The sequence below is a fragment of the Halictus rubicundus genome, chromosome 6 (genome assembly GCF_050948215.1).
Source record: "Halictus rubicundus isolate RS-2024b chromosome 6, iyHalRubi1_principal, whole genome shotgun sequence".
NCBI lineage: Eukaryota > Metazoa > Arthropoda > Insecta > Hymenoptera > Halictidae > Halictus > Halictus rubicundus.
The window spans coordinates 7,132,703-7,159,383 of record NC_135154.1 but is presented as its reverse complement, the minus strand read 5'-3'; the positions used below and the strand labels follow the sequence as shown (position 1 = coordinate 7,159,383).

Here is a 26,681-nt window from a genome sequence, read left to right as displayed (position 1 = left end):
ACGCGGCTCGCGCGGAGCTGCGCTACACGAAAGGGTAATTTGACGAGATTTTACTAGCACGTGGCAAGTTAACGAGGGAGCAGTTGACCCGGCTGACGGCATAAAGACGCAGCGGCTGCGCTGCCGGGCTACGCGGCAAATTACAGGAAGGTATAAACCACCGGGCAAAACTTGCTCGAAACTTGCCGTCGCAGCGTACGTGACAAATCTTACGTCGCTCCACGCAAGTGTGTACAGAGTGCAGGGCCGAGTACAGGCCGTCCCGGGGGCGGATGCTCGCGAGGAAACATTCCGCGCAAACGACCCGGGTTAATGAGTTGAATGAAGCCATCTTGCCCAACTAACCGCCCCGTAATATCGAACCCCTGCTCGAACGGATCTCGGGCCACAGGTTGCCCGCGCTCGCCAACTCCTCGCGCAAAAATAATGAAACGAAATCCTATAGGAACCTGCGGCCCCTTCTGCTTCAAAATTTTACTGTCTCAAGCAAATCCATGCATTTGGCTGGAATCTTTCAGGAAACGTTACCGAGACACTGGCTACTGAAAAGAACTTGCACGAGCTAAGAACAGAAAAGTTTTTCCAAGGATCGCGAGCAGCATGAGTGCGCCGTTTGTTGGAGCGATCGCGGCCAATCGGGACCGGTCGATGCCAAGATTTGGCATCGGGGGATCCGACCGGTCGAAATATTCCGTCCGGTGGGAGCGCGGAAGGATAATGCGGTAACATTTTGCGGCGATGAGCGGGGCTTAACGAGTAGTCGGTTGCTTTCGAGGGAGGCCGGCCGGGGGCTGCACACCGAGGGTGCACGGTGCAAGGGTGCAACGCGCCGGAGAAAGACGGAGGAAGAACACGTTGCCGGTTAGCGGCACCACTCTGCGCGATGATAGTCCGCGTTAACGACCGGCGAGAGTTACAAGGCTGGATGGAAGAGACGAGATCAGACGAAACGAGACCCGTAGGCTGGCTAGCCTTAATTGCTGGCCAGGGATTTACGAGAGCTAGGTGCCAAGAATATAAATATTCTTGCAGAACACTCGCCACAGCTACGAATTTCCGAGCATCGTTTAGCGTTCCGTTCTTTCCCTTTTTCCGAGCTCTTTAACTCTTCTTTCCGTCGCTCTGTCTCCAGCGAGAATCCCCACGATTGTTGCCTGCCACGCAACTACGCTTTGCGAGACTTTGATTCAATATTTTCAATAGTTTCGCATTTTTGGGACTTTGCAAATACGCCCCTCTGCACCTGGAGCTGTTCTAATTCCGAAAGCAAATTTTTCTTCCCATCTAGAATATTTCCACATTAAATGTTTAGAAATGTAATAATGTGAAAAATATTTTGAACAATGGTATAAAAATTTGCAGTGGCGTCTCAGAGTTGCCGTTCGAGCAGAAAAGGTTAACGGGAAAGGAAGAAAGTAGTTACCGCGTTTGATCAGCTTTGTCGAATGGAAAGGAAAAATCTTTCCCCGGCTGGAGATCGCACGGAACGATAGTCACGTGCAAACGTGTAAAACATTCTGCAGACTGTGCATAGGTGGTCGTGGAAGGATTATTATTATGAGCGGGACTAGCCGGCGTGCTTGGTCGCGCACGATACAATTGCCGGCCGACGTTTCTTTCCGAAGAGTTATCGGTGAAAACAGTAGTTACGATCGTTTACGGTCAGACCGGCCGCCGAAGGGAAAGTAGTTGAAGTAATTTCTGGTCGAATCGGACAATTGCAACGAGCGCGGAGCGGCTTAACCGACTGCGAGTCACGCGAAGAGTTATAGACGAAGCGTTCGTCGTGCAACTTCGAAAGGTTTCCGCGAGTGGGAACGGAAGCGTCGATTATGACTCAGAATCTATTTTAAAGAGAAGGTTAATCCTCGCGACGAGTCGCTCGATTATCTCGATAATCGTATCGAACCGGTGTGTGTAGCACTTTTTACTCACGGTCTGTCCCGTACAGTTTGCGTTCTCTTACCTGCAACAAAAAGAAAACGCGCCGGTTAGAAACGTATTGTTTCAATATTTGCGGGAATATTCGTATCGTGGTAATGGGCGCAACGTTAATTGAACATTCCGGGGATGCAGGCGGCGCAATTATAATAAGGTAAAAAGTAAGAACGTTCCGGGCGTGTTTTTGCCGTGGGAAGCGACGGCGTTCGGTGACCACTTTAAACGGAAGGGACTGCGGTAAGCACGCGCAAGTTCTACACGCGACAAATTGGTAAAGTGTTCCGGCACCGGTGCGCCGCCTTCACTGTCAGTGTTGTTAAGCGAGAATCCCTATTAGCTTCACTTGAACATAAAGCGCTTGACTTTGAGCGCGGCCCCCGCTTTGACACCTCCGCGAAACGTTTATTCCGGCCTAAGCGAGAGTCCGAATAAATATGCGGCGAATCGTTGTCGTTCCCGCATACAAATACACGGAGTAAATATTCAGCGGATCGATCGTTCTCGGTCCTCCTTTCTATCCTCTTCCCGCGACTCGCAGACGGTATTGTGACGACGTTATCGCGTCGAGGTCGCGGCGAACGGATACGAAAAATGAGAATCTCGAAGCGGGGACCTCGGCTCGCGCGCGACAGTTTATTACCGTAATCGAAGATCGTTCGGAACGGGGTTTCGAGAAGCTCGGTGATATTTTATAATTTCACCGTGGAGCAATATCGAGCGAGTAATGTTACCGCGATAGTCCAGAGGGGACGGCTCGCCGCGTATGTATGCCTCCTATTTGCTTGATAAAAAATTGTAGAACCGAGATGGATTTCTGGCTCAATCAAACCGGCTCGGGTCTTCAAAAGAGAGCGATCTATTTGCGAGCACCGGGAACCGAAGATGAAAATCGAAGTATAAAACAACGAAATCGTAATTCATTAGTTCGGTCCGATAATTGAAAGAGCTCGCAGGCGCAAGAAATACAAGAATTTTATTTCAATACGAGAGAGGGATGGGTTCTCGCGTCGATGGTAGAGGGGAGAGGGGAGAGGGCGGAGAGTGGACGAGAGGGTGGGGGTTGGCTCCGTTATATCTTTTAATTTCATCGGAATAATTTACGCGGTCGTGGGCTGATTCTAATCTCGGCTCGTCTGAATGCCCGAACAGCATTAATTGAAACGTCTATTTCATAAGCCTCATTTTCCAAGGGAAAAGATAACTGTCTCTCACCCCCTCTCTCTCTCTCTCTCTCCCTCTCTCTACCTCGTTCTCCCTGGTCACCTTGTTCGCACAGTTCGCGTCTACACGACAAGAGGGAAAAGATACGAATTAATTACTTCGATGTCTTCCCAGCCAGCTGCAAGTTCAAATTCTCCCGGGACAGTAGTTTATCTTGATTACCTTTACTCCTTTAGACTTTAGTCCCGGATTAAGAGGGATGATTGAGTAGTCCGCAAGGGCCGCGGCGGCGCGTCTCATCCCCCGAGCTTTTCATATTATATGAAAACATTCTGTCATAGTGATTTGTGCCGCAGCACCCGGGCCTGCTTCAGACAGCCCCCGGTAACGAAATTAAATTTCTTTCGACTCGCCGGCTACAGAATTTCAATTATTCCAGCGGCTTTTTATCGTTTTCAACTAGATCGGGCAAACTTAAAGGACTTTCTGCCAGGGGGGCAGGGGGACGCGCCAAAGTATTCGAACGCTTGCTACCGTTCACCTGGATGTCTTTTATCTTTTACCAACGTTGCGTTCAACGCGACATCTCAAAGGCTCATTCGAGGGAAAACACAATTTCCGGTGTCAATGGAAACTGTCATTGTCAAATCTTTCTTAACACTTTATCTACCGGAATTTCCAGTAATTCTGTTGTACCGAAAGGAGGCTAAAAATAACTTATTTTATATAATATTTCCAAACAAAACTATTAGTCTACCTTACTAGGGGAGTAGCCGTGGACTTTTAAAAATTAGGGAGCACACAATGCGTTAAGAAATAAAACAAGTAACGTATAATGGGTAGACTGCGGATCTTTATGCAAAATAAAAAATGTTTGCACCGACTGCAGGAGCAAAATAAAAATTTATTTCTTGTTTTAATCATTTTATCCAGTTGAAACCAATACGCTGATATCCTCAAGTCTTTTTGATACGCCCACTGCTTTAATTTGTGGTTACCCATTGTTGTCATAAATGCATAAAATCCCCAGTCTAATCATGAGATTGAACGATTCTTGACCAGTTAACTGCTTCGACCTCTTTGAAAAATGTGTACCTAAATCGAGTCGTAAAAATGAACCGTATAGCTGTTTAGACGAGTATACTCGTCATGACACAAAATATTGCCATTTCTTCGTGACTCGTCAAAAACAGCTAACTGGTTAAACTACATCTCGATTGCGTTATTATTTCAGCTGCGCAAGAAGGAATCTCCAGGGAGACGCAGAGCGTGTTTTTCCCCTGTTCGCGCGCTTATAAAATAAATAACGAGAATTTTTGTATGTCATGCAGCTCGAACAGTTCTCGCAGAGACTGCATCGGTTCAAGTCAACAACGTGCTTTTCCGCACGCGTTCAAGTTTCTTGGGGGACAGCGTACAGGATCGTTAGGCCGCGCAGAGTTCGCGCAGCTAGGAACAAGCTCGAAGTTGGTTTTTAACTTTCACCCCCCCCGGTGGAGGGAGAAGGATCATGAGGGGAAGGAAAGCGGAAGATCAAGTTCACCGTGCGTTATAATCTATAGAGAGAGGAGACGAATATCACCGGTAGCAGGTTGCGCGCTCGCGTTACGGCCGCGTGTAAATACAGAAGAAGGCCCGGGGTGAATCTCGTGTAAATTAATTGTCGGGGTTTATCCCGGGCAAAGTATTTTTCACTTGCGGGGGTAACGCGGCGAGAAATGCGGCCGGAGAGCATCGTTCCTCCGGACGGCCACTTTTTCACGCGTATCTTGGAACCACCTTCGTCTCGCCGACGACCCCCTTTCGCCCCTATTTCACCCCCGTTGCAACCCCATAGCCTCCCCGAGGGCCGCGAGAGAGAGATAGAGAGACCGTCGTGGAAATAAGAACGCGGAACGCGGGTAAAACGAACTGCGTTAATTTAAAGTTGCGTACGGGATTTCGGACTTTTACTTTCGCAGTTTCCGCAATGGAGAAGCCGAGCTGGAGGGAGGTCGCAATGGCGTAGGCTACGGGGGAGGGGGAGGGATAGATTGTCCCCGTTTCCCGGAACTCGTTACGTTTTCGTCGCAGGGAATTACGGCACTTTGACTAAAACCAGTTAAAGTCTGGTGCCGGAGTTGCGACTAACGGGCCTTGATCCTCGTAATCTCGTGGAACTGAAGACACCTTCTTGTAGTAGTTTCATAATTTCATTGATAAATGTCTGCGTCGTTTAGCGGGGGATCGTCGGTTGAAACCGTGCGCGCACGCGGAAACGACTGCGGGCATCGTCGCGGCGCGCGACGAGCGTGATATTCCGGTCCCCGTCGAAGTAGAATTTTTATTTCGACCGTTCCTCGAGGAAGAACCGTCGCGTTATTTACGCGTGTCTCGTTCCGGTAATTAGCGTTCGGAAAACACCGGGAAAAAGCGTAGATTACCACCGAGACGCCGCCGGTAGAAGAATGCGCAAAACGCTGCGTCGCGTTGTCGACGCGCGGTAATTAGAAGCCGATCTTGTCCGCAAAACCCTAGGCCGCGGGCGATTAAACCGTGGTTAAAATCAAATTTTGGAAACTCGAAAGGCGCTCTCTCGTCGAAGGTGTGCTCGCGAGAGCGCAAATTTATTCCCGCGCGCGCGCGCGCGCGTGTCTTTAATTTTATTTTCTCGTTTTCTCGGCTCTCCCGGCGAACGCGGAGAAGAATGCAAATATGTCGCTCCTTCTGCCATTATACGATGACAAGACCGTCATCGATCGTGCAAATATTTGAGCTCTCGAGTGACGAGGGAGGGAAAAAAGACGTCGCGCGTCGCGCGGAAAGGAGGATACTGTATTTCGGTAGATATCCGAAGTAACTCAGACAAATTTGCACGAAACTTGCGGCGCCCCGGCGTGATAGAAGGATATTTGAGGAATAAATTTCCGAGGCCGGAAGGAGATACCTTTCCATAAATATTTAGCCGTGAAAATGCGCTTCTTAAAATGTCCCCGTTGGCCCCGGAGGAAACCCTCGCCGATTAAATACCAACGGCAGATTTTCCGGGCGATGGATTATTATTCGCGAGGAGACATCGAAAATTGCCAAAATCGATATCGCTCCGCTTCGGAGAGGACAGAGTGAGAGAGAGAGAGAGAGAGAGGGAGAGAGGGAGACGGTGTGCCGTTCTTGTAAATAGCTTCCCCCCGGGGGAGAAGACGGTATTCTCCCGCGGAAACTCGGTTGTCTCTATTCCAAAGTGAAAACAGTAGATCAACTCGACCGCTTGCTTTTATCTATAACACTCTTTACCCGCAGTTTCTAGTGAAAACTGTCCGATAAAACAATATCGAGGCAAGGACCGTTCACCGGGGCTCTTCTGTGGCCCAGTTTCTACAAAATTGTCCTCAACGGTTCATAAATTATTGCGCGATAAGGCGCGGAAGTGCTGTTTCCCTCATAATTCCTTGGTCCGGCGCTGTAAGCGATCCATTAACGCAACTTCGAAACAAAAAAGAACGTGCACCGCGGTGATCGCGTCGATCTACGGCTCCTGTCCGACCAGCAGAATCGGGCCAGATAAACGAACCGCTTCTTTTGTTAACTCTTCCGGTTTCCTGGCCGACAAAATGTCGTCGCGTATACTTTTATTCCCCCAAAACTGGAATAAAATTCTTCTGTCATCGATATTTAACCCTTAGCACTCGAATAACTCGGTAAGGCGCCACTAAAAATTGCTCTATCATTATTCAAAATATTTCACTAAACACTTCAGTGTTGTACGAGTACATCGCGCCATTTTCGTACATATAACATGAAAAACAATGTTTCGTTTTGGAGTTCAAGTAGCTTCGAGTGCAAAGGGTTAAACCTACCATGCATTAACAGTATCTGGTAAATATTACCTTATAAAAATGGCAACCCTAAGTTTATCGAGGTTGCCCGTAATTTTCCATATAATAAATGCTAGGACGAGGAAATTTATTCCACTATTTTCCATAAATGAATTCTTATAATTTCAATAATTGTAAAATATAAAACCGGTCATTTGACGGTGGTGCGTTCAGTGTTAAATATTACAGCTCTCGCAAGAAGTTGTGATCGCAGTAACCCGTAAAATAAATCACAGTGCAAGGGTACTCTAGGCGATGGTGTATTTAAGACGCTCCTCTGCGCAAATAATTGGTATTCTTTCGAAGGGGCCGGCCGAACGATGACCCGGACAATAACGAACGAGTCGTTTCTTGCACGCGTTGTAGAAAAGTACAAAGCGGGGGACGGGGTGGGGGCTAGAAATTTCCAAGAGAAAGTCCCGCACCGGCCGCAAAAACCGGCTCGCCTAAAACAGCCGGGTCCGGTGCACACCACAGCAGATTTAATGAATGAACAAGCGATGGGAAAAACTTCAAAGGGTGGAAGAATAGTGCTCGGTGGGAAACGGAGAAACAGTAGAAAAGAGCGGGGAGTAAAATACGACAAAACCTCAATCCCTTTAATGGAGACAAATCCCCCTCTGCGTGCGGCCTCCTGCGAAGAACCAGCACACCAGCCACCGGCACCAGTACCAGACAATTTGTAAGAGTATATCCCACCTAGCCTCTTATATTAGTACCCAACGCTAGGGGGTGGCTCCGTTGGCCAATCATCCTCAGACTTTCCGCACCTTTCTTCCTCCATTCGTTCTCCTTCGTCCACGTTCTCGCCCTTTATCTCTCTCTCTCTCTCTCTCTCGTCCCTGTCCTTTCTCCAGTTCCATCTCCATTTTCGCTCGGCCGGTTTGCGAGGTTTCTCGCTCCCGGTGCCAGCCCGTAAAATCGACTGGCTCACACGTAACCGACGCTCGTTCTTGAAATTATAAAATTAACGACCAGCATCCATCAGCAGGCATAATACCGAGCATTAAGCCGACCTCGCCACGGACCAGGCTTCTGCGAAACGAACTTTTTGCGGGCCACTCAATCTTGGTTAAATCTCCGCGCGAATTTCACCCCCGAACCCCTTTACCTGCACGCGTGCAACGCGTTCGTACACGCGAGGAGCGCTGCGACGGTGTCTTTACGCGCCGATGATACTTATTCCTCGGCCGACGAAATTCGTATAATTTCGATGAAAGATATCCGAAGCTAATAATTTCGTCGAAAAGAAAGATCGAAGCACGACTTCGCGTGACGAGATAGCGATCGATAGGAAGCCACGAGCGGTTTTGCAAAGGAAAAAATCAACAGAACGTTCAAACACAAGAGTGGAAATTGCGGGTTTGTGTCTGCCTAAAAGTTAAAATATTCGGAAAATCAGGAGCACGGTTCGAGTATAATTTCACGGGAAACCGTGTCCACGGTAATATCCAGCGGGGCGATCAAGAACGAATAAAAATAGCGTATCGATCCGGAAAACGTTCGAGCTAGCGATACGCAATAAATAATGTTACAAAGGTTAACAATTTCCGCGTGCTCGTTTACCGAGTTTATTTATCAATGTGTACCTATCCCGACGAGCGGATTCAAAATGTTTATATACCGTAGATTTTCGTTGCGTTAAATATTGCGCCGCGGCTCTCCCCGGTCCGTTATCGCGGCCTTCGTATCGTAATTTCTTTCCGATGCGCCCGGCAGAGGTGAAATATTTCGAATGACGATGTAAAATGGAACACCCTGTGTATACCCCGCTCCGCGCTATACGCTATACACTCCTTTTTCCCGACGTTCGCGGTTAGTTTTAGCCCTTTGACGTACCTTGCTTCTGACGTTCGTCGCTTACGCGGAAACCCGGCTCCGTGTGCCACTTTCAGAATGCAATTTGTCAACAACCTTTACGCGGCCACGTCGAAGATTTTTATACAGAAGTCGGTGGCTTCCGCTAACGGCGGAGCCTAACTTTGCGAGAGCATCGCGTCGAGAAATTCCGTTTCTCCCGGCTGAACGAGCTCGACGATACAAAAATATCTCCCGTCCGTTTTCTTCCCCGAAATGTCTCGTTCAGCCAGAGAAATTTCGAAAGGTACCACTCACAATGCGTTAGGTCATAACTCCCGTCATCCAACTTTCAACTCCCCCGAATAACGCTCGCATTTAATCATCGATTCGCTCTTCAATCACTTCCTTCTATCGATCAACGGTTTGACTCCGTTTTCAAAAAACATTTCCAGACTTCCAGTCAGAGCTTTTTGACGACTCTTGATTTATCTGAATTTGGAAAACCACTTGGTCCTCGACTCTTTTAAATAGAAAATATCGAACCGGAAGCCGCATCCTGAAGCACAGAGGGAGAAGCTTCTATGAAAATATGACATAAATTCTATGGGACGACCCGATGCGACAAATACTCGAGTAATTTATAACTGTTAAATTGAACCCTTCCCGAGGGTTTCGTCGCGAGCAACGTTTGATCCTCGTCACCGGCCGATAGATATCGCTCGTTCTCGATAGATACAGCAGCTCCATCGACGTCGGTGACACGCTGATAAATTGCGATCGAACGAGGCGCGGCCGTAAGAAACAAATCGGCTGATTCGAGCAAAAACTTTGGTGATCCTAAGGAACCGGGGTTCTGTAGTTCTTATAGTCAGCCGGAGGCAAGACGGTTGAGATCTTCTTGGCTAGGATCAGGGGACAAGTCCTGCAGGATAATGCCTTAAAGATGTAAAGTTGCAGCAGCCGGCCCGCTAGGATGATACGCTGAATTTCTGTCATCGCAGCTCGGGAAGTTAACCCCAACTTACCCTGAAAATTCTAGTATCACCTAGGAACCTCTTCACCGACAAAAAAAAAGTCAAGAAACCCATGGCCGACGAACACGAGAGTGTGTACAACGTTCGGACGAAACATCAACGAAATCAAACAATCAATAACGAAGATACATTAATTTCAAGCTAACTGTTGTTTATTACGAATGCTATTGGATTCCAGGTAGCTTGAAATTAATGTACCTCCGTTATTAATCGTTCGATCTCGTTGAAATTTCATCCGAATGTATTTGATACCTGTGTATATTTGTAATAAAAAGTTTATCGGAAAACGTCGGAAGCGCCGTTTAATCCGAACAAGTATTTCCGAAGTGTTCTCCAGAGCAGAGAGATCGCGTAGGATTATATAATTGGACAGCGGATTTTATACGTTTATCACAAGAGAGGGTAGGGGTCTGATTCGAAACAGTAAAAACATTAGGAAAATCTACAAATACTGTTAAACATATTAAGTTAGGAAATTCTATTTCACTCGAGTTTGTCAGAATTCAGACCAGAAAATTTTTCCTTCGCATAGAGATTGCTCTAATTACGGTATTAAATAGCGGACGCAGTTCGATGATTGCGCAGGGTTAACCGGCACAAATCGATGATAAGATTCCGCTTGTGGAACACGTGCAAAACGTGTTCGGGGGCAGCGAATGTTTTGCATCTGAACGGCAACAGCTCTCTCGCTATCGCCCCGGCGACTTATCACTTGAACTGTATTTACCGTAACTTTGACTATATATCCGGGAGCTCGATTTTACCGTGGAAACCCTCGCAAGAAATACCATTTGAATGGCTGTAGTAGCTTGCTGCTCGCTGCTTGCTTCTAATAAGAACAACAGGATTAACGCTCCCTTGAGTAAAGCAGAACCGACCGGGCTTATGTACCGTGTAAACTTCGTGCTTACCTTCGAATACAATTGTAAATGACGGTACTTAATATGTGCTTCTCGCGTCGAGACGCGAATTCGGGTCAACGGTCGAGCCCCGGCGTTCTTTTTCTTTTTTCTCCCCGTAAAACACGCTCGGATGCAAACGAGACGTTCGACGAGTTTCGACAGTTCTTCCGGTGGCGAAACTCCTCCGACGATCTCCATCGCGTTCCCGAATTTCATTTACAGGCCCGTGACCTCGGTTTTCCCCGGGAGCGGATTCGAAATATCCTTCAAAAGGAAACAAAGTTTCCGGGCTCCGGCGGAGGAATAAAATTTATTCTTACCGGCTAGCAGGTATTCAATCGAACACGGGTTTCCGCGGAGGCGACGCGGCCTCCTCTCGGATGCAGCTTTTTCCAATCGTTTCGCGTGGCAGTTTCGTTTAAACTTTTCCGTCTAATCCGTTCGAGTGCGTCGTCTGAAAAGACACACTCGCGTTCCCCGCAAAACCCCGGCGAACTTCGGAGCAGCGTTGTTCGGAGCAACGAAATTTCGGCGAAACGCGTCGAAAATCGCGTCGATCGCGAACGATAAGAACAAACCTTTCCGAACTTCTCCACGATCGCGAACCGTGACGCTACGACTTCACGATCCGAAAACGTCTCGTTTCCGGTTTACGATTCCCGAAATCATTTCGGATCGGAATATTCGAAACTATTGAAAGTACAAATAGGAGGGAGGAAGGGAAAGTCGAAAGCTCTTAGCCCAAGTAAGATGCGGAAATACAGAAAATTGGAACAAATACTGGCTGGAAAACGATGCAAGAGGATGCGACCGGTGTGGGGACAGGTATGGCAATCTGGAGCATCTAACAAGAGAATGCAGGGAAATGGAGGGAAGGATCGGGATGGAGGACATAGTGAGTGGGAGGATAGATTCAAATGTCGAAGCGTGGCTTCAAAAGTTGAGAAGGAAGAGAGAAGCGAGCAGAAATGTAAATGTAATATAAGGAAGCGCAAACCAAAGATAACAGAGTAGAAAATGGTGCAATGATCGGAATAAGAATAGGAATAGGCAGAATATAGGTAGAGTAGTCAGTGTAGGGATGGGTGAGTCAGAGAGAGAAGGGGAGAGGGGGGGGGGGGAGAGAGAGAATGCGTGGATAAGATTGAATTCAAGGTAAGGCTGAATAAAGCAATATTATTATTATTATTATTGAAAGTACAAATAAAATTATAATTCCTTTACGTGTAACTCTTTCCGATTGGAGAAAGAATATATATTTGGTTCAACAGCGCGGCAAAATAGTTCTCTCTGGCGCTGCTACTCTCGCCCGGAGATTAAACGGATCGAGTTTCCTTCTCCGGATGGAACTCCATATTTTCTTTAAGATAAACTTTCATAGCTCGTAAAATATATACTTGATTTTAAACGACCGTTCCAAGGACGAGCGTAGGAACACCGGACCGTGGATGGTTCACGATGTTGATGGGGCTTGTTCGGTTTCCTCCGGTAAAATTCAAATCGAGAGGTATAACTTTATAGGTCGTCGAATTTGTCTTGTCACCGTCGAACGGTCCCGAAAAAACCGTAAAGTTCGAGCTGCCGGGCTTAGCCGGTATTCGCGGAGGGGATCATCAATCGTGGGTTCGACCGGGAGGCAGGTGTCACGCCATAGAAACGACAAATAAGAGCGAAAGCGAAGCGATTTCTATGGATTTCTGTGGGAGATGTCGGGAGACAGGCTGCCGGCTGTCGAACCTCGCCTTCGCCTTCGCCTTCGCCTCTGATTGAAAGAGGCAAGGCTGCTCTCTCCCTCTCTCTCTCCGTTCGTACCCGATCGTACTCGCTCGCGCGCCTCGAAACGTCGTTCTACTTAAGGACGATTAATAGCGGCCCGTGATTAATGGCGGAGCGTACTTCCGTGCAACGAGTGCTATAAGATCGATCAGTAAAACAGGAGGTTGGCAAGGGGCGGGGGGGGGGGGGGGGGGGTTTGAACGCCAAACGGATCCTACGAGCAATTTCCATACAACAAGGTACACGATCCGGGGGGGAAATTCGAGGAAGAGCTTCGAGGGTACTACGCTCCCGACGAATTTCTGCGAAGACGCGTTACCATAATGAAGACGTTCCAGTGTTTGATGTTTAAGCGACGGTTAGTTTACTGAAATATCGTCTGTTGATCTTCCGAACTACCGTGGGCGCGCGACGAGAACTTCCCCCGAAAAACTTCACTCATCGGCCGCGCCCTGTTAATTGAACCAACTACGAATCTTCACGTTTTCCCGGCAAAATTAGCCGACCGGAAGCGTTTTATAACGGTACGCACCTGAGATCCGTGATACTTTGACGGTACTTCAGCATGTTTTCGCAGCGAAACGTACGCAATCCCAAAACTCGAAGGTCACTCATTAGCCCGCGTTCCGTTCGAGGAAAAGGGATAGTGGTAGGTAGTACAAAGGGCGACGGACGATAGGGGGAGATAGGGGGAGTATAGAAAATATGCAGAGGGAAAGTGACACGCGCGGGATTTTAATACAATTTCGAATTCCATCGGGGAGCCCATTTAATACTGTCAAGCATGAAATTCGGGAACGAAGGAACCGGAGAAACGTCAGAATTTTCGAGCAACCGAAACGCAAAACGCGATTTAGCCCCGGCGAGAGATCGGAACTTTCCGAAGCTATCTCGTGTCCACCGCTTGCATAAATAACGCGACGCGGAACACCGTTTATTTTCGGGGGCTGCCGGTACCTTGGGGGCTGCGGGGAATCAGGGGAACCAGGGCAAACTTCCGGTTTCTCGGGCAGAGCGCTCGGCTAAGCAATAAAACCTCTATTTAGCCGCGTGCCCGAATACTTGCGCGCTTAATGTCCAACACTTGCCACGGCTTCTCTCTTTCTTGTTCCGTCTATCGGCCGCTGTCACTTCTCCGTCGATCCATTACCGAACTCTTTGATCGTTTCATAAATTCATTATATCCCGGCGAGATTGTTAAACTCTAAAAACGAAGGAAAGCGACGTTTTAAAAGCGGCTTTCGCTGCGCGTCGATCGTTACGGTGGATTTTTCTGCGAAATAAAAATTGCCTGCGTCGACCGCAAGGGCTCGCACGGAAATCGAAAAGGACCCGGAAGGTGAAATTAGATATTTCTGCGGATTCCGCAGCGGCGGATCGAATTCCGACAATTATTTGTTGCTCGGTGGCGGAGCACCTACGAGTGCGGCATATTTTTCTGTTCCATTTGAAACCGGCGTGTATCCCATGGGGAAAATGGAAAAGGTTTCGCGGAACGTGCATGGGCAAACGCGGAAGTCCTACTATGGTTGCGCGGAGCCAGCGACGCGGGAAACGCGGAAATTCTGAGAACTTTCGGAACGATTAATCTAGACGAATTGTAAACGTCACGCGCAGCTGCAAAATTGATGGTAGCGCCCGAGTGCCGGTCGGACGAAATTCGTTTGCCATTGTGAAAATTTAACTTGATTACCCTGACGTAATGGTAAATTAATGTCCCGCCAGCGGAACCGTCTCATCGGATTGCATTTTTGACCGCGTATATACAGGGTGACGTATAATTCGCGTATGTCGACGGTTCTAAAAAAAAAAAATTATCCGAAACCGAGCTCGCGACGGGAAAACACAACCGGATTAAATCCGGGAGAGAATTTCCGAAATTAGGATTGGCTCGGGCGATACTTATGCGCTCGTCTTCCGGCAAGTTCGCCTTCACAAGGACGAACTCTCGCGCCAAGATCCTACCGAAAAGTTTCCGAAATGCCGAACCCGTCCAATTTATTGGAGTCTCAAAAAGTGTTTGGTTCTATTCGATTGGTTCGCGTGAGCTACTGGAATTCGATACTCCGTTACTTTGTGATGGAACGACAAGAGGGGAAGAATCTCGATCAAACGAGCCAGTTCCTCCTTTCCCAGATTCCCAGATTCCCAGATCGCTGGTATTCGCTTATCCTCGCGACTGGTAAAATATTCCTTGTCGCGATCGAGTGCCCAAGAATTTCCTAATTCGAGTCCTTTCGAGCCACTGGATTCGCCGCGAAAAAAGAATCGAGCATCCCGAACCGGCGAGTTACTATAATCGTCGTTCGACACCGGAAAGGCGTTGAAATTCAAAGTTGAAGGCGGTTCGAACAGTCGCAAGTGGATCGGGTCGATAGTGGATCAGACAAACATCGAGAAGAAATCGATTGGATCTCGAATTGCAAGTGTAGAAAGAGGCTGGAGCGATTGCAAGTGGAACAAGTCGACGATAAATCGGATAAACTACGGCAAATAATTGTGCACCGATTTGACAGTATAATTCTGCTTTCGAGTGAAAATATGCTTGAATTTTGAACACGGTTTCTACGCCGGAGCATCGAAATTTAATGACGACCAAGAGACTCGTGTAATCGCGAGTGGAACAAGTCGGCGATAGATCAGGTATTATGGGAAACTAATTGCCCATCGATCGCGTCTCGTCTCGAGGGTACATTTCTGCTCCGAAATGGAAATATTTTTGGATTTCGAGCACGGATTTGCCCGGCGAGGATAACTCGAATCGTTTCTTGAATTTATTCGTGGGTTCCCGGGGACAGAGATACAACCGAGCTTTATTCAGGAAACGGAACATAACCACAGCCGCGCTCGTAAATCAATTATCGGTTACTATTTAGGGCATAGAAAATTGCTTACGGTCCGTTCTGTATTATCCGAATGCCTCATTAATTATCCACGTTCCGATTCTATCTGCATCGGTAAATGGAAATTGAATTACGTGTCTGGTTTCCAAGGATCTCATTTTTTATTCCGCCCTCCATTGTTAGACCGGTAAACGATTCCCGGCCGGTTCAAATATTCTCTGTGTTCTTCGTTTGTCTAATTAAACCGATGTCCTCTCCCGAGAGAGATTTACAATATCTTTTCGCTTCCACAAAGGAGCCTCTGTTCGCAAGCGAATAATTTATGCGAGCCGATCCAAACATTGATTTTGTTATATTATTTCGTGTACATTCCAGAACATGAACGATCATTAAATTTCGCTCCCATCTGCTGCTGAATAGTGCAGCTCTGATATTCATAATCGCGTGCACGTTATTTGCGTGCGCTAATTGTATGTTTCCAGGAATCGGGAAACAAATTTCCAATTTCGAGAATCGCGGGGCCAGTTGGCCGTGTTCGGATGGATTTCGAAGAGGCGACATAAAAGGCTAAGGACACGGAGGGTTCTCTCTTCGATCAATAGCGAAGAAGGAAGGACCGTACAAGTGCGAGCACCACTGTCCGGGCATCGATCCTTACGTGTCCCACCGTATACTACTTATTTTCTCCCTGGTCCCTTCGACCTCTCGTCACCTTCTATGAGAAATTAGAACAGAGACCCGACAAACCAAGATTGCAAGTTAGGGCACACTGCGCAGAATTAATTCGGCTCCCCATTCCCTTCATTGTCAGCTCCGGAACCACTTATAATCTCCAGCCAGAGAAGCAGTATATTCCAATTAATTTCATAGAAATAAAGTAGCTCTCCGACTCTATCCGTTCCGAATGCAAAATTGATTTTCCCTCTAGTCAAATATTCAACCACTTCTGTCGAGTCACACTTTAAGCACTTATTCCTTGCAGCATTAATCACGGTACTGAGGCTGACTTATTCTATTGTCATTGAATAATTTATTATGCGGGGAAGAGTATTTAAAACAATCTTACGTTCGATTAAAACGATCCAACGACCTAGCAATTTATATATAAAGTCGTGAGGACACATTCAGAATTTATTTTCCTGCTTGCCTCCCTCGTTAAAATGTTTTATTAAATGCAACAAAGCTCCTCTATGAAATATCCTCTGATGCCCGCGTGCTAGGTCGTCAAACAACAAAGTGTATAAAATTAATTTTGCCCTCTTTCGAATAACCTGCAGTCGCTAGAAAAATTGTTGCGAGAAATATTTATACTGCAGGCGCGAATGAGAGGGGGATCGCGACTACGATCGTCTTGCGAGGAAGAAACACCTTGCGTCTCGAGGTTGCGAATGAAATATTCCCGTTGAACGTTCTCGTCGCGATTCATCATCCAACCAGGACGTTCCTGAAATCGTTCAATCTACTCGGAGCGAGGCGCGAGAATTATTTTATTCTCGAATTATGTCCGCGTGGCACGGGCGAACAGAGACTGGTTTAATCTCGGTCTACGATCGTGTCGCAACGTTTTATCGTCCTTCCTGCCATCGTAAATGGTGTCCATTTTCCCTCTCTCTCTCTCTCTCTCTCTCCCTCTCCCTTTCCCTCGGTCGTCCCTCTATCTCTTTTCCCTTTCCCCGTTTCTACATCCATTCGCGCTTGTCATACGGACGTTCCATTGCCAAATCTGACGATCGCATGCAACTACGACTTCAAAACACATCTCCATTATTTCCCTGTTCGTTTTTTCTTTCTTTTTTTTTTTTCATTCGGCGAATAATTGATTTACCGCGGCGGGGTGAGGCGGAGCGGGTTCTTTTGCGGCGGAAAGAATCAATCCCGGGGCCGTTCTATTGTTCAACAGAAGCAACAAACACGCGAATCGGCTGCTCGCGACTCGAGGAACGATCTACGGTATCGATCCGAACGAGAAACGAGCGACAGACATCGGGCCGCGTCGGGCCGGACGAATTCTACGAGAGTCTCGGCGCGCAGACCGATAGCGCGATTAAAAATAAACGCCGCGAGACAATTGAATTCTGCTCGATTATCAGGAGCGCGGCGTAGTTAATAGAATCGCCGCAAGATTAAAGTATCTCTTGCTATGCGGCGGACTTAATGAAAAATCTGTTCGTTATCGAATATTGCGATACGGAGGATTATCGAGCGGCAGAGAAAAGTTCCAATAATTAAATTAACCTGGCTTTACCCGAACGTGCTCGTAACTCGATCGAATTCCGAACGATTGCGGCGGCTATGACGATTCATTTTCAACGTGAAACCGACTCCGCGTCCGAGGCTTTTAGCCCGCCGAATAGGAAATATCGAATTTGTACATTTTTGCTCGGCCCCCGTGTCCGCCGAAAGTTTCCAAGTTTCTCGGAAATCGAAGCGGAACATTCTCTCGGCCTCTCTTTTCGATAAATTCGGCGTTTTTTAATCGGCCACTCACCTCTATGACTTCCGGTGATCTTGTCCCGCAGGATGTTTATCTGATGCACCCGACCGAACTCCTCGAACAACGTCCTTAAATCTTCTTCGTCCATGTCGTGCGGCACCTGGCCCACGAACATCTTTATATTGTCAGGATCTGGCTGCTCCACGCCGTTGTTGTTCATTATACTGCAACACAAGACAAACACGTCTCGTAAAGATACGAAATATTCGGAAATCTCTGAAAAATCGTTTCGGTGTCTTTGTGTTTGGCAAAGAGAGAAACGAAGCGGCGTTATTCGAAGTGTTAGCGGATCGCATTATTGGAATCGGTTATCCTACTAATTTCCGTGAAACGCTTTCCGCCTTTGTGCCGTATCGAAAATGTTATTTCGCAAACAAAATCGCTCTCCCGCGCGTAATTACCCACTCCATAGTTCTTTCGCCGTTACAGGCGTGCGGAGCGCGCTCTCGAAAACACGATACTCATAAAGTCTCCGGGTTAATAAACATTTTCATTTGGCAAAGTACACTTCGGAATCGATCTACGTCATATTCGTTTTAAAAGCTCGCCGTGGCGGCGTACAGAGCTCATTACAGGCGCGATAAAAACGCTTAAGCGTCCCATTCGTCCGTATCAAACTGAAAAACAAGGCGAGGAAATTATAACCGACTCTCTCTCTCTCTCTCTCACCGCGCATTTATAAACATTTACACTCGAGCGCCGTCCGTTTCACCATTCATTTATTTTATTGTCGGATTCGTTTGTCCACGATTTTCGAAACGTGCTTCGAAAGAATGAAGCAACCATCGGCGAATGAAATACAAATTTTCTAGGACTAATTGGATCTCTGCTGATTCGTCGAAAAGACTCAAGATAATTATTAATATTCCGTAAAGCGTGCGGCTCTCTTTGAGCCGTAAACGAATCGACTTCGCCCCCCGTCGAGTTATTTCTCCGGATTCTCGAGGGTTACCGTCGAATTTTAAACATGGTGGCCACATTCCGGAATACGTTAGCGTCCGCCACTCGCCAAAAGACTGAGCCACGTTTAATTAAGCCGGTGCAGATGTTTGATCAGGGTGGGGGTCTTCTCGTGTATGTACATACTATATATCCGCGGACGCTTTTAAAACTTCCGGGCCACTGTCGTCGACGGCTGGTAACCTCGATCGGATTACACGCATTTGAAATCGTCCACGTCGGGCCACGGTCCGTGGGAACTACCCCCAATCTCATCCAAACGGATTATCTTGTCGCCCGTCTGTGCATGTCCTTCATAATTTTCTAGCTGCCCCATCGTTCCAATCGCTTCCCTCGGGTACACTCCCCCGTACTTTTCGTTTATGTCAACTTGCTCGCTAACGGGCCAGATTTTCTATATACTTCAAAGTTATTGCACTCCCTCCGTCCGACGAACTTTACATTATTCATTTCCAAACAAGCGATTGAATTTGAGATACAATAAAATGTAGAAGGCGCCGATAAAATACAATAGAATCATCTCAAGTGCCAAATACAGTAAAAATTCTACTGAAGTCACTGCCGACGTTCCCTACTTATGACACTCGAACACCTCATACCACTCAAGAACCGTCGTGTCGCGGTCACCACATTGTCGGGTATATCGGTGTGAGACCCGAAGACCACTACTAATCCAATTACAAAACTTCTTTATTTTTCATTATTTTTTTATGAAACTTTTACCAACATATTCGTGGCATTTTTCTGATTAAAATGATACCAAATATGACATAATTCCGATAATATTTACCTGTATAATGAACGATGAAAGTTACTTTCCATAACAATTACATTGACGGAAAATTAGTGTAAATGTGATCCAAATTATATCGCGTTTGGTATCATTTTAACCAGAATAATGCCACAAATATATTGGTGAAATTCTCATAAAAAAATAATTAATAATAAAAAAGTTAAATTTTTCATTTAAAAGCCTGCGCTCACGCCAGTCTTTGATCTTTTCCGAACGCTTCGACTCTCTGCGTCTCTTTCTTTCCCATACGCTGTCCTCCTCTGCGTTCGAAACTTTTATCGCTTGTTACACAAGTAAATAACATCGGAATTATATCATATTTGGTATCATTTTAATCAGAAAAATGCCACGAATATGTTGGTAAAAGTTTCATAAAAATATAACGAAAAATAAAGAAGTTTTGTAATTGGATTAGTAGTGGTCTTCGGGTCTCACACCGATATACCCGACAATGTGGTGACCGCGACGGTTCTCGAGTTTCGCTGTCAGCACCTCCGTACAACATCGTATTTCAAACGCGACGCCGGCGAGTACCTCCGACGTTCCCTACAGAAGTCACTGAAAAAGAACCAAAAGAGTGACTTCAGTAGAATTTTTACTGTATTCCCAGAGATTCTTACAAAAGCAGAGTAATTTAATTAATGAAAGCTGTTTTAAGGATGCTGTTTTCACCCTTTTGAATTCTAAAGATCTTAACCCCTTGCCCTACAATATCGAGTCAGACTCGTGATGAAGATTCTGAACAGAGTCCAATAAATATGTGTGTTATTAATTTCCTTTAAACTGAAATAAAACTCTACTCTGTTTTAATTGATATACAGGGTGGTTGGTAACTAGTGGTACAAGCGGAAAGGGGGTGATTCCACGCGAAAAAAGAAGTCGAAAATATAGAATAAAAATTTTTCGTTTGAGGCTTTGTTTTCGAGAAAATCGAATTTAAAGATCCGTCGGGTTCGCGTGCTTTAGCATGCGTAGGAAGTAGAATTGGTAGGTCACGGTCAGACGCAGCAGACAATTCCTATCGATTAACACGCGCATTGGCTGCATTTTCAAACTCAATGTTCTCGAAAACAAAGCCTCAAACGAAAAATTTTTATTCTATATTTTCGACTACTTTTTTCGCGTAGAATCACCCCCTTTCCGCTTGTACCAACAATTACCAACCACCCTGTATATCCTTTGGAGAAAACATAGCCATACAATAAATATAAACGTTTTTTCTACAAAATTCTGAACGATGAAGAATTTCTAATCATTATAATCACAAAATAGATTGTAGTGCAAGGGGTTGATAAAAATCGGTTTATCTGGATATGTCACAATAAAAATGAATGTCTGAACCTAGTCAGATATCACTGTCAGTCATATATGACTGAAATGGCAGTTAACGTGTTAATAGTGGCTGAAGAATTTTTAGTGGATCCTTCAACAGCAATAACAATTTCAATTCTGTGCTAACATATTACCTCCGGTAACGTCATCTGAGAATTTCGTTTCAGTTTATGATGTGAAAGAAAATTTCTAGGCTTCTTTCTGGTACAACAGAACTACTGAAAATAAAGTGTACAACGACGGTAAAGTGTTAATTACAATAGGAGCCATCTTGTCGCGCGGACAAGGTCGTCGGCAAGAAATGTCTATTAATCATATCAGCATGTGCTTCAACATGGAAATACGAAGATATAACCGAAACAAAATCCTCGTAATCAGTATAGGAGTCGTATTTGCCGCCCCGTCGCCAATCAAGATCGCGATCTGGATGTCTGTGAATCATTTCACGTCTCGAAATATTTATATTCCTCTGGGCGCGAGATTCTTGCTGGGAAACAAAAGGCGTGGGACGGAATAAAATGGGAGAAACGCGTGGTAATTGATATAGGAGCCACCTTGACGTCTTTATAAAGTCGTCGGACCGGTGCCGGACGGTAACACCTAATTGTGAGAAACGTTTTATTCGCAGTATTTCGGTTGAAATATGAAGCCCGAGGTAAGACTGTCGGGGGCAGCGGAGGGGGGTCGAGATGAAAGAGAAGTATCCGACAGGATAGAAAAGGAGGAGGTCGAATAGAGACGTAAATGCGCTCCTTTGATGTAGTTCGCCCTATTGGGCGAAGCCGCCGGTTCGTTCCTTTTTATTTCTTTCTGGCCGGGTTGTGTTCCAGTGCTGTCGGATGAGGAGCCCATCCTCGGCGTCTCCACTTTCGACCTCGACAACCCGCGTCCTCGAGGCCGGAAGGAGCAACGTTCCCTGTTCTCCCTCTCTTCCCGGTTGCCCGATAAGATAAGGATCACGATGCATGTACATTCACTCGAGCGGTAATCCTAGTTGTGGCCTGATAATTGAGCGTTCGGCCACGGCGGGAACGTATACGAGCCATTATTGTCGAGACGGTATCGACGCCGTCCCGTAATTTGTTGTCGCTATGCGTCTTCAATGAGTCACGAGATTTATCGTCGGCACATTTCCTATTACACGTCCGCTCATGATTCATCGCTTATCGGTCATTCTCGACACCCGCGCGAATATCCTCCCGGCGAGCGGCCTAATAACTAATTTATTGCAAAAAGTGTGTTCTCTAACCGGTTGTCGTTCGGGTTGACGTCGAACAGGTAATATAATTCGTTCCCGTTTAATACGGAGAAATTGAGGGTAACGTTGACTATGCCTTTGCATTACATAGTGCATAATCTGTCCTAATTAACCGAGTGGAAAAGGAATTTAATATGTGCATAGTAATGAATTTCATTCCCGCCAGGAAGTAATATGATCCCGGGTTTCTGTCAAATTCACCGCGAATCCCGAACACGGTGGCGGGACAGGCTCGCGCTGCCTCGCGCGGAATTAAACGTTTATGGGAGGAATCGAAGCGGACGAGACCTCCGTTCGTTACGCCGCGCAGCGCCGCGAGTCAAAGAGACCGGTTTCCGTTCTCCATCGGCGAAAAGAAAGGGCATAAAGTCCGGCGGTAAAACGAATTAAGAGAATTCTCAACCTGAATCGAATCAAGTGCCTTCGTCGCGTCGTTGCGTTTGCTCATCCTTTTCAACTGCGTTTTAGAGGGATCCTAGGAAAATGGCACGGTGGAGGAGATTCATTAACTCTCTGCAACGGCCGTGTAACTTTCAAAGCTCGCATACCGATGCATTAACATCCTCTAATCCAATTCCATTTTTTTCTTTTAAAGCAGCTCCGTTCTACCCTCTATCTCTGCCTCTTCGGAAATTCTGTAATTTCTATAATTGTAACTCGACGAGCGAGTTCGTTGAACATACGAGGTTCCGAATGGAATTTCAATTAAATCGTAAAAGCAAAATGGATGACATATCGGTTCGTGACACTTTCGAGACGCATTCTCGCGTCTTTGTGTATGCGTGCACGGGAAGAGAGTGGGGCTAATGCGGGGTCGAGCGGTAAACAAAAGGTGGATAATGGTTCGGTCGCGTTAAACGGCGAATCTGGTGTCGGGTAGCTTTGTTTACCTAACCCGACGGAATCCCTGATTAGTTAACCTACTCCCGGGGTCCCTTTGATTTGAAAAGAGGATAACCAAGTCGACGGGGGAGAAGTCTCTTCTCCCCGGGGAGGAACTACATCGTATTGTAACGACTGCTCTTTCCTCCTCGACTCCGTCCTCCGTGGCACGCTCTATAGATCAAGATGAGAGGAACCGGCCGGCTGGAAAATCGCTTTAAACCTCTCCTCTCTCCCTGGCTAATATTAACTTTCTCTTATCGTTTCGCGAAATTCCCGAACTCTTTTTTTCCCTCGCACGCTGGATCGGACGGGAAAAGCTATATCCCTCTTTGCTAGGCCTTCCCGATTCACCCGGCTCGGCGGTGGGCAGGGAGAGGGGGGATTAATTGCTGGGAAATTTCTTTCTCGATGAAAAGCTTGCCTTAACTCTCTCTCCCTCCTTCTCCCCGTTTCTCCTACCCCCACCGCTGCACCCCACACTCTCGCCCTCTTTGCGCCAAGAGCAATTAATTTTGACGGTGAATGTGGCTGATTTCGTGGCGCATTGTGGACGATTAACGATGGCAAAATGAATAATTAAAAAAGTTGTTAGCGTCGGAAGCCGCGCTTTATAGATCGCTGATGCAAGAACCTCCCCGACCAATAAGAATTCGTCTCACAATTGCGATATTAAAAAAAAAATTGATTTCTTCGTCGAAACAAAACGCTCTATTTCCACAGATTGGATCTTGTAGTTTGATACAACAAAAACAAAAAGAAGCAACTCGGTTCGACGAATAGTTTCCCAGAGAAATATTTACGAGCGCGCCCGAGTGCACGGTGAAAAATTGCAAAATTTGCTGGGCTGTATTTCACAAACGAATTCGCAACCAGCGAAGCCATGACTGATACAGTATCTATTAGGGGTACCCATAAGTAATCAATTATTTGCGAAGAAGTTGTTTTGCCTTTAGTTCTGTACCGATCGTTGAAGAGGAAACACTTATTCTTTTACAGTTTTCGGTAAAGCAGCCAGTGTTCAAAATATTCTAAAAGGTATAATTTTCTTTTACAACCCTGTAATAAAATGGCGGCGTCCGTACCTTTTCATTTTCACGCGGGATTTAATGTAACAACAAAGAAAATTTGGGATGTTTAGGGAGATGTATTGAAGGTACAAATTACTACAAAGATAAAGATAAATTACCACAAAGTTTGTTTTAGATTTCAAAATAATTGATTACTATGTAGTACGCCAGGCTATATTCTGTCATGAAAGAAAAAGTTCATCCGGGCACGTTCGCCGCCGTCATATGTTTCGAATGCCATCGACCAGGAAACGGGGCCGCATTTTCGATACTCGATACAATGTCCCGGCTATGAAATGTTAAAGAACGTGTATCGAGGGTGGGCTCCGCGAATGTTACAAAAGAGGAGACACTGGGTCCTTTTGCAGCAATATGGGGAAAGTTGGTACGTAGAAACGAGAATATGGAAATTCCGCCCGCGAGGAGGCGCCTCTTCATCGGGTCGAAGAAATATTGAAACGAAGGTGGAGAGACGAGAGAGAAAGAGAGAGAGAGAGAGCGCAGAGAAGGTGTACCTGTTCTCGGACTCGTCCACGTGCTCGGCCGAGTTTCGCCGGTCGTCGAGTACTACTACTTCCGCGGGTAGGAAAGCATTAGCGTTTCACGCTCGACAGGGAGCGCGGTGCAGCGACAGTTTGCTGCGGCGTAAAATCGTGCTCGCCTAAAGTTCCCCCGGTTGAAATAGTGTGTTGGCGCACCGGTTTGACACTCGCGAACTCTTTCGAGCTCGCGCAAGCCCCTCCGTCCCCCCTTCGTCGCGGCGCGGCGTCTCGGTCAGAGTTTCTTGTCCGGGGCCCGCTATAAATCTTCGAACTTGAAAAGTCCTCGAGTCGAGTCGAGTCGAGTCGGTGGCGCAACGCCACGCGGCCACGGTTAAAAGTTGTTCGGCCCGAGCGACCGCGGTGCAACGTAAAGTGCATAATAATTAATGAGATAAAGTTGGAACGGCACCGCGTTGATAATTTTGTTTCGTACTTGCGCCCATTATCTGCCATCGTCCGGCGCAATAGCCGCAATACCGCGACACCGAAGCGTCACTAATTTTATGTTTTTCGCGGTTTATCGGCGACCTCGCCTCCTGTGTGCTCACCGCTACTGTCAGCCGATCGATACCGGCTTTATTAACAATTTGTCGGTCGGACGATGACCATTTTTCGCCTATTTGACCGACATTCGCCGCCGCGCCGTCCAAATTATCCATCTGCCGCATAATTTTCCTTCCGTTGTCGCAATTCGAACTTGAACGCAGCATCTCGAGAATTTTAAACAATTTTGCTGGATATTAAATTACACTCGCCTTGCGAGTATTTGTCTCTCGAAGGGTCTGCGTTTTTCAAGGTCCCTTTCAGTTCTTCCTCGCTACTTCTCGCGTTTTAAAGTCAACTCGGTGTCTTTGGTTTCTTTTTGGAAGATTCTTGGATACTCGGGAACACCCGTTGTCTTAGGTGGATTTAAAAAGGCGGAATCTCTGTACCCTGATAACCTTGAAATCCTCCGGTCTCTGTTACAGAACTTCTCAACTCTCTGAAGTTTTTGGTTTCTCTTTCGACGCAATTCCGGATTCTCTTTTTAACACAGCTTCCATTGTGTACATCTTACGCTAATTAAAAGTACCGGAAGAATTAACGGTCACGGCTGGATACCTCGAGAACTTCTTCGAGATCGACGCTGCGATTCTCCGATCGAACTTCAAAATAAATCTTTTCTCGTCAAGAAAATTCTTTCATAAACCAAGCAGCTTTCCCGCTTAACGTCTCGCACTGCATGAAACGAAGAAAAGTTTCAATCTTTTAAACGCTGTAGAAACTACGAGCCTTCGCTCTCTTGACGCATAAATTAAGTACGTTTTAAAACAGGCAGATCCGAGTACTATCGGAACGACGGGAAAAGAACAACGACGATCGCGCGATTCGTTAAATAAATCATTTCCCGCGAGGTGAAACAATCTTTTTCAACTACGGATTATCATGGGAATTCCAACTTTCGTTGCTCAACTTCAGAAGATCGGAAAATTCGATAAAAATATCTTTCGAGAACTGCCTTACGGCAAAGAGAAAATGATAATATCGTTGCCTCGCGTTCGCTAAATTTGTACGCACCGCAAACGCGAACGAAGATTGGCGGTGTACGGGCACGGGAAACATAATACGTCGAAGGCACGTCTAATTCCGATTACGGGCGAGCCGCATTGCACTTGGCTGGTTGTCAGGCCGGGTGACGTTCGATTCGTCATCGATCCGTTCCCGTTCTACTTGTCATCGAGCGCTGGGTCATTCTATGTCTCGCCCAGAATCATGCTCGCTGCAGAATGGCACAGTTTCCTTCTGGTCGGAGTAGCGCGCACCAGAGTTCCAATACGTTCGCTTTCGCGCTGGCATCGGGTGGCGTTGCAATTTGCGCGGTGCCCCGTCATCTTAAGAGTAATTGCGCCCGACGATTCCCACTAATTAGTATCGGCGCGTCGTCATCAATCACCGAAGAAAGTCGACCAGGCTCCGGGAGCGTCGAATTCTCCCGGCTTCGTGGCGAGGAGACGCAGGAGGAACGGCGGGGGATGATGATCTTCGACGACGACGACGCT

The 26,681-nt window shown here is 46.7% G+C and overlaps 1 protein-coding gene across 17 annotated transcripts in view; it reads right to left on the bottom strand.

Moving 5' to 3' along the window:
* Positions 1-26,681, bottom strand: part of LOC143355136 (CUGBP Elav-like family member 1-A) — a 323,381-nt gene that overhangs the window by 113,948 nt on the left and 182,752 nt on the right. For all 17 annotated transcript variants that reach the window (XM_076789681.1, XM_076789682.1, XM_076789679.1 and 14 more), the window contains exon 3: positions 17,800-17,969. In XM_076789681.1, the coding sequence (XP_076645796.1) occupies positions 17,800-17,969 (170 nt within the window). The remainder of the gene's footprint in view (positions 1-17,799; positions 17,970-26,681) is intronic.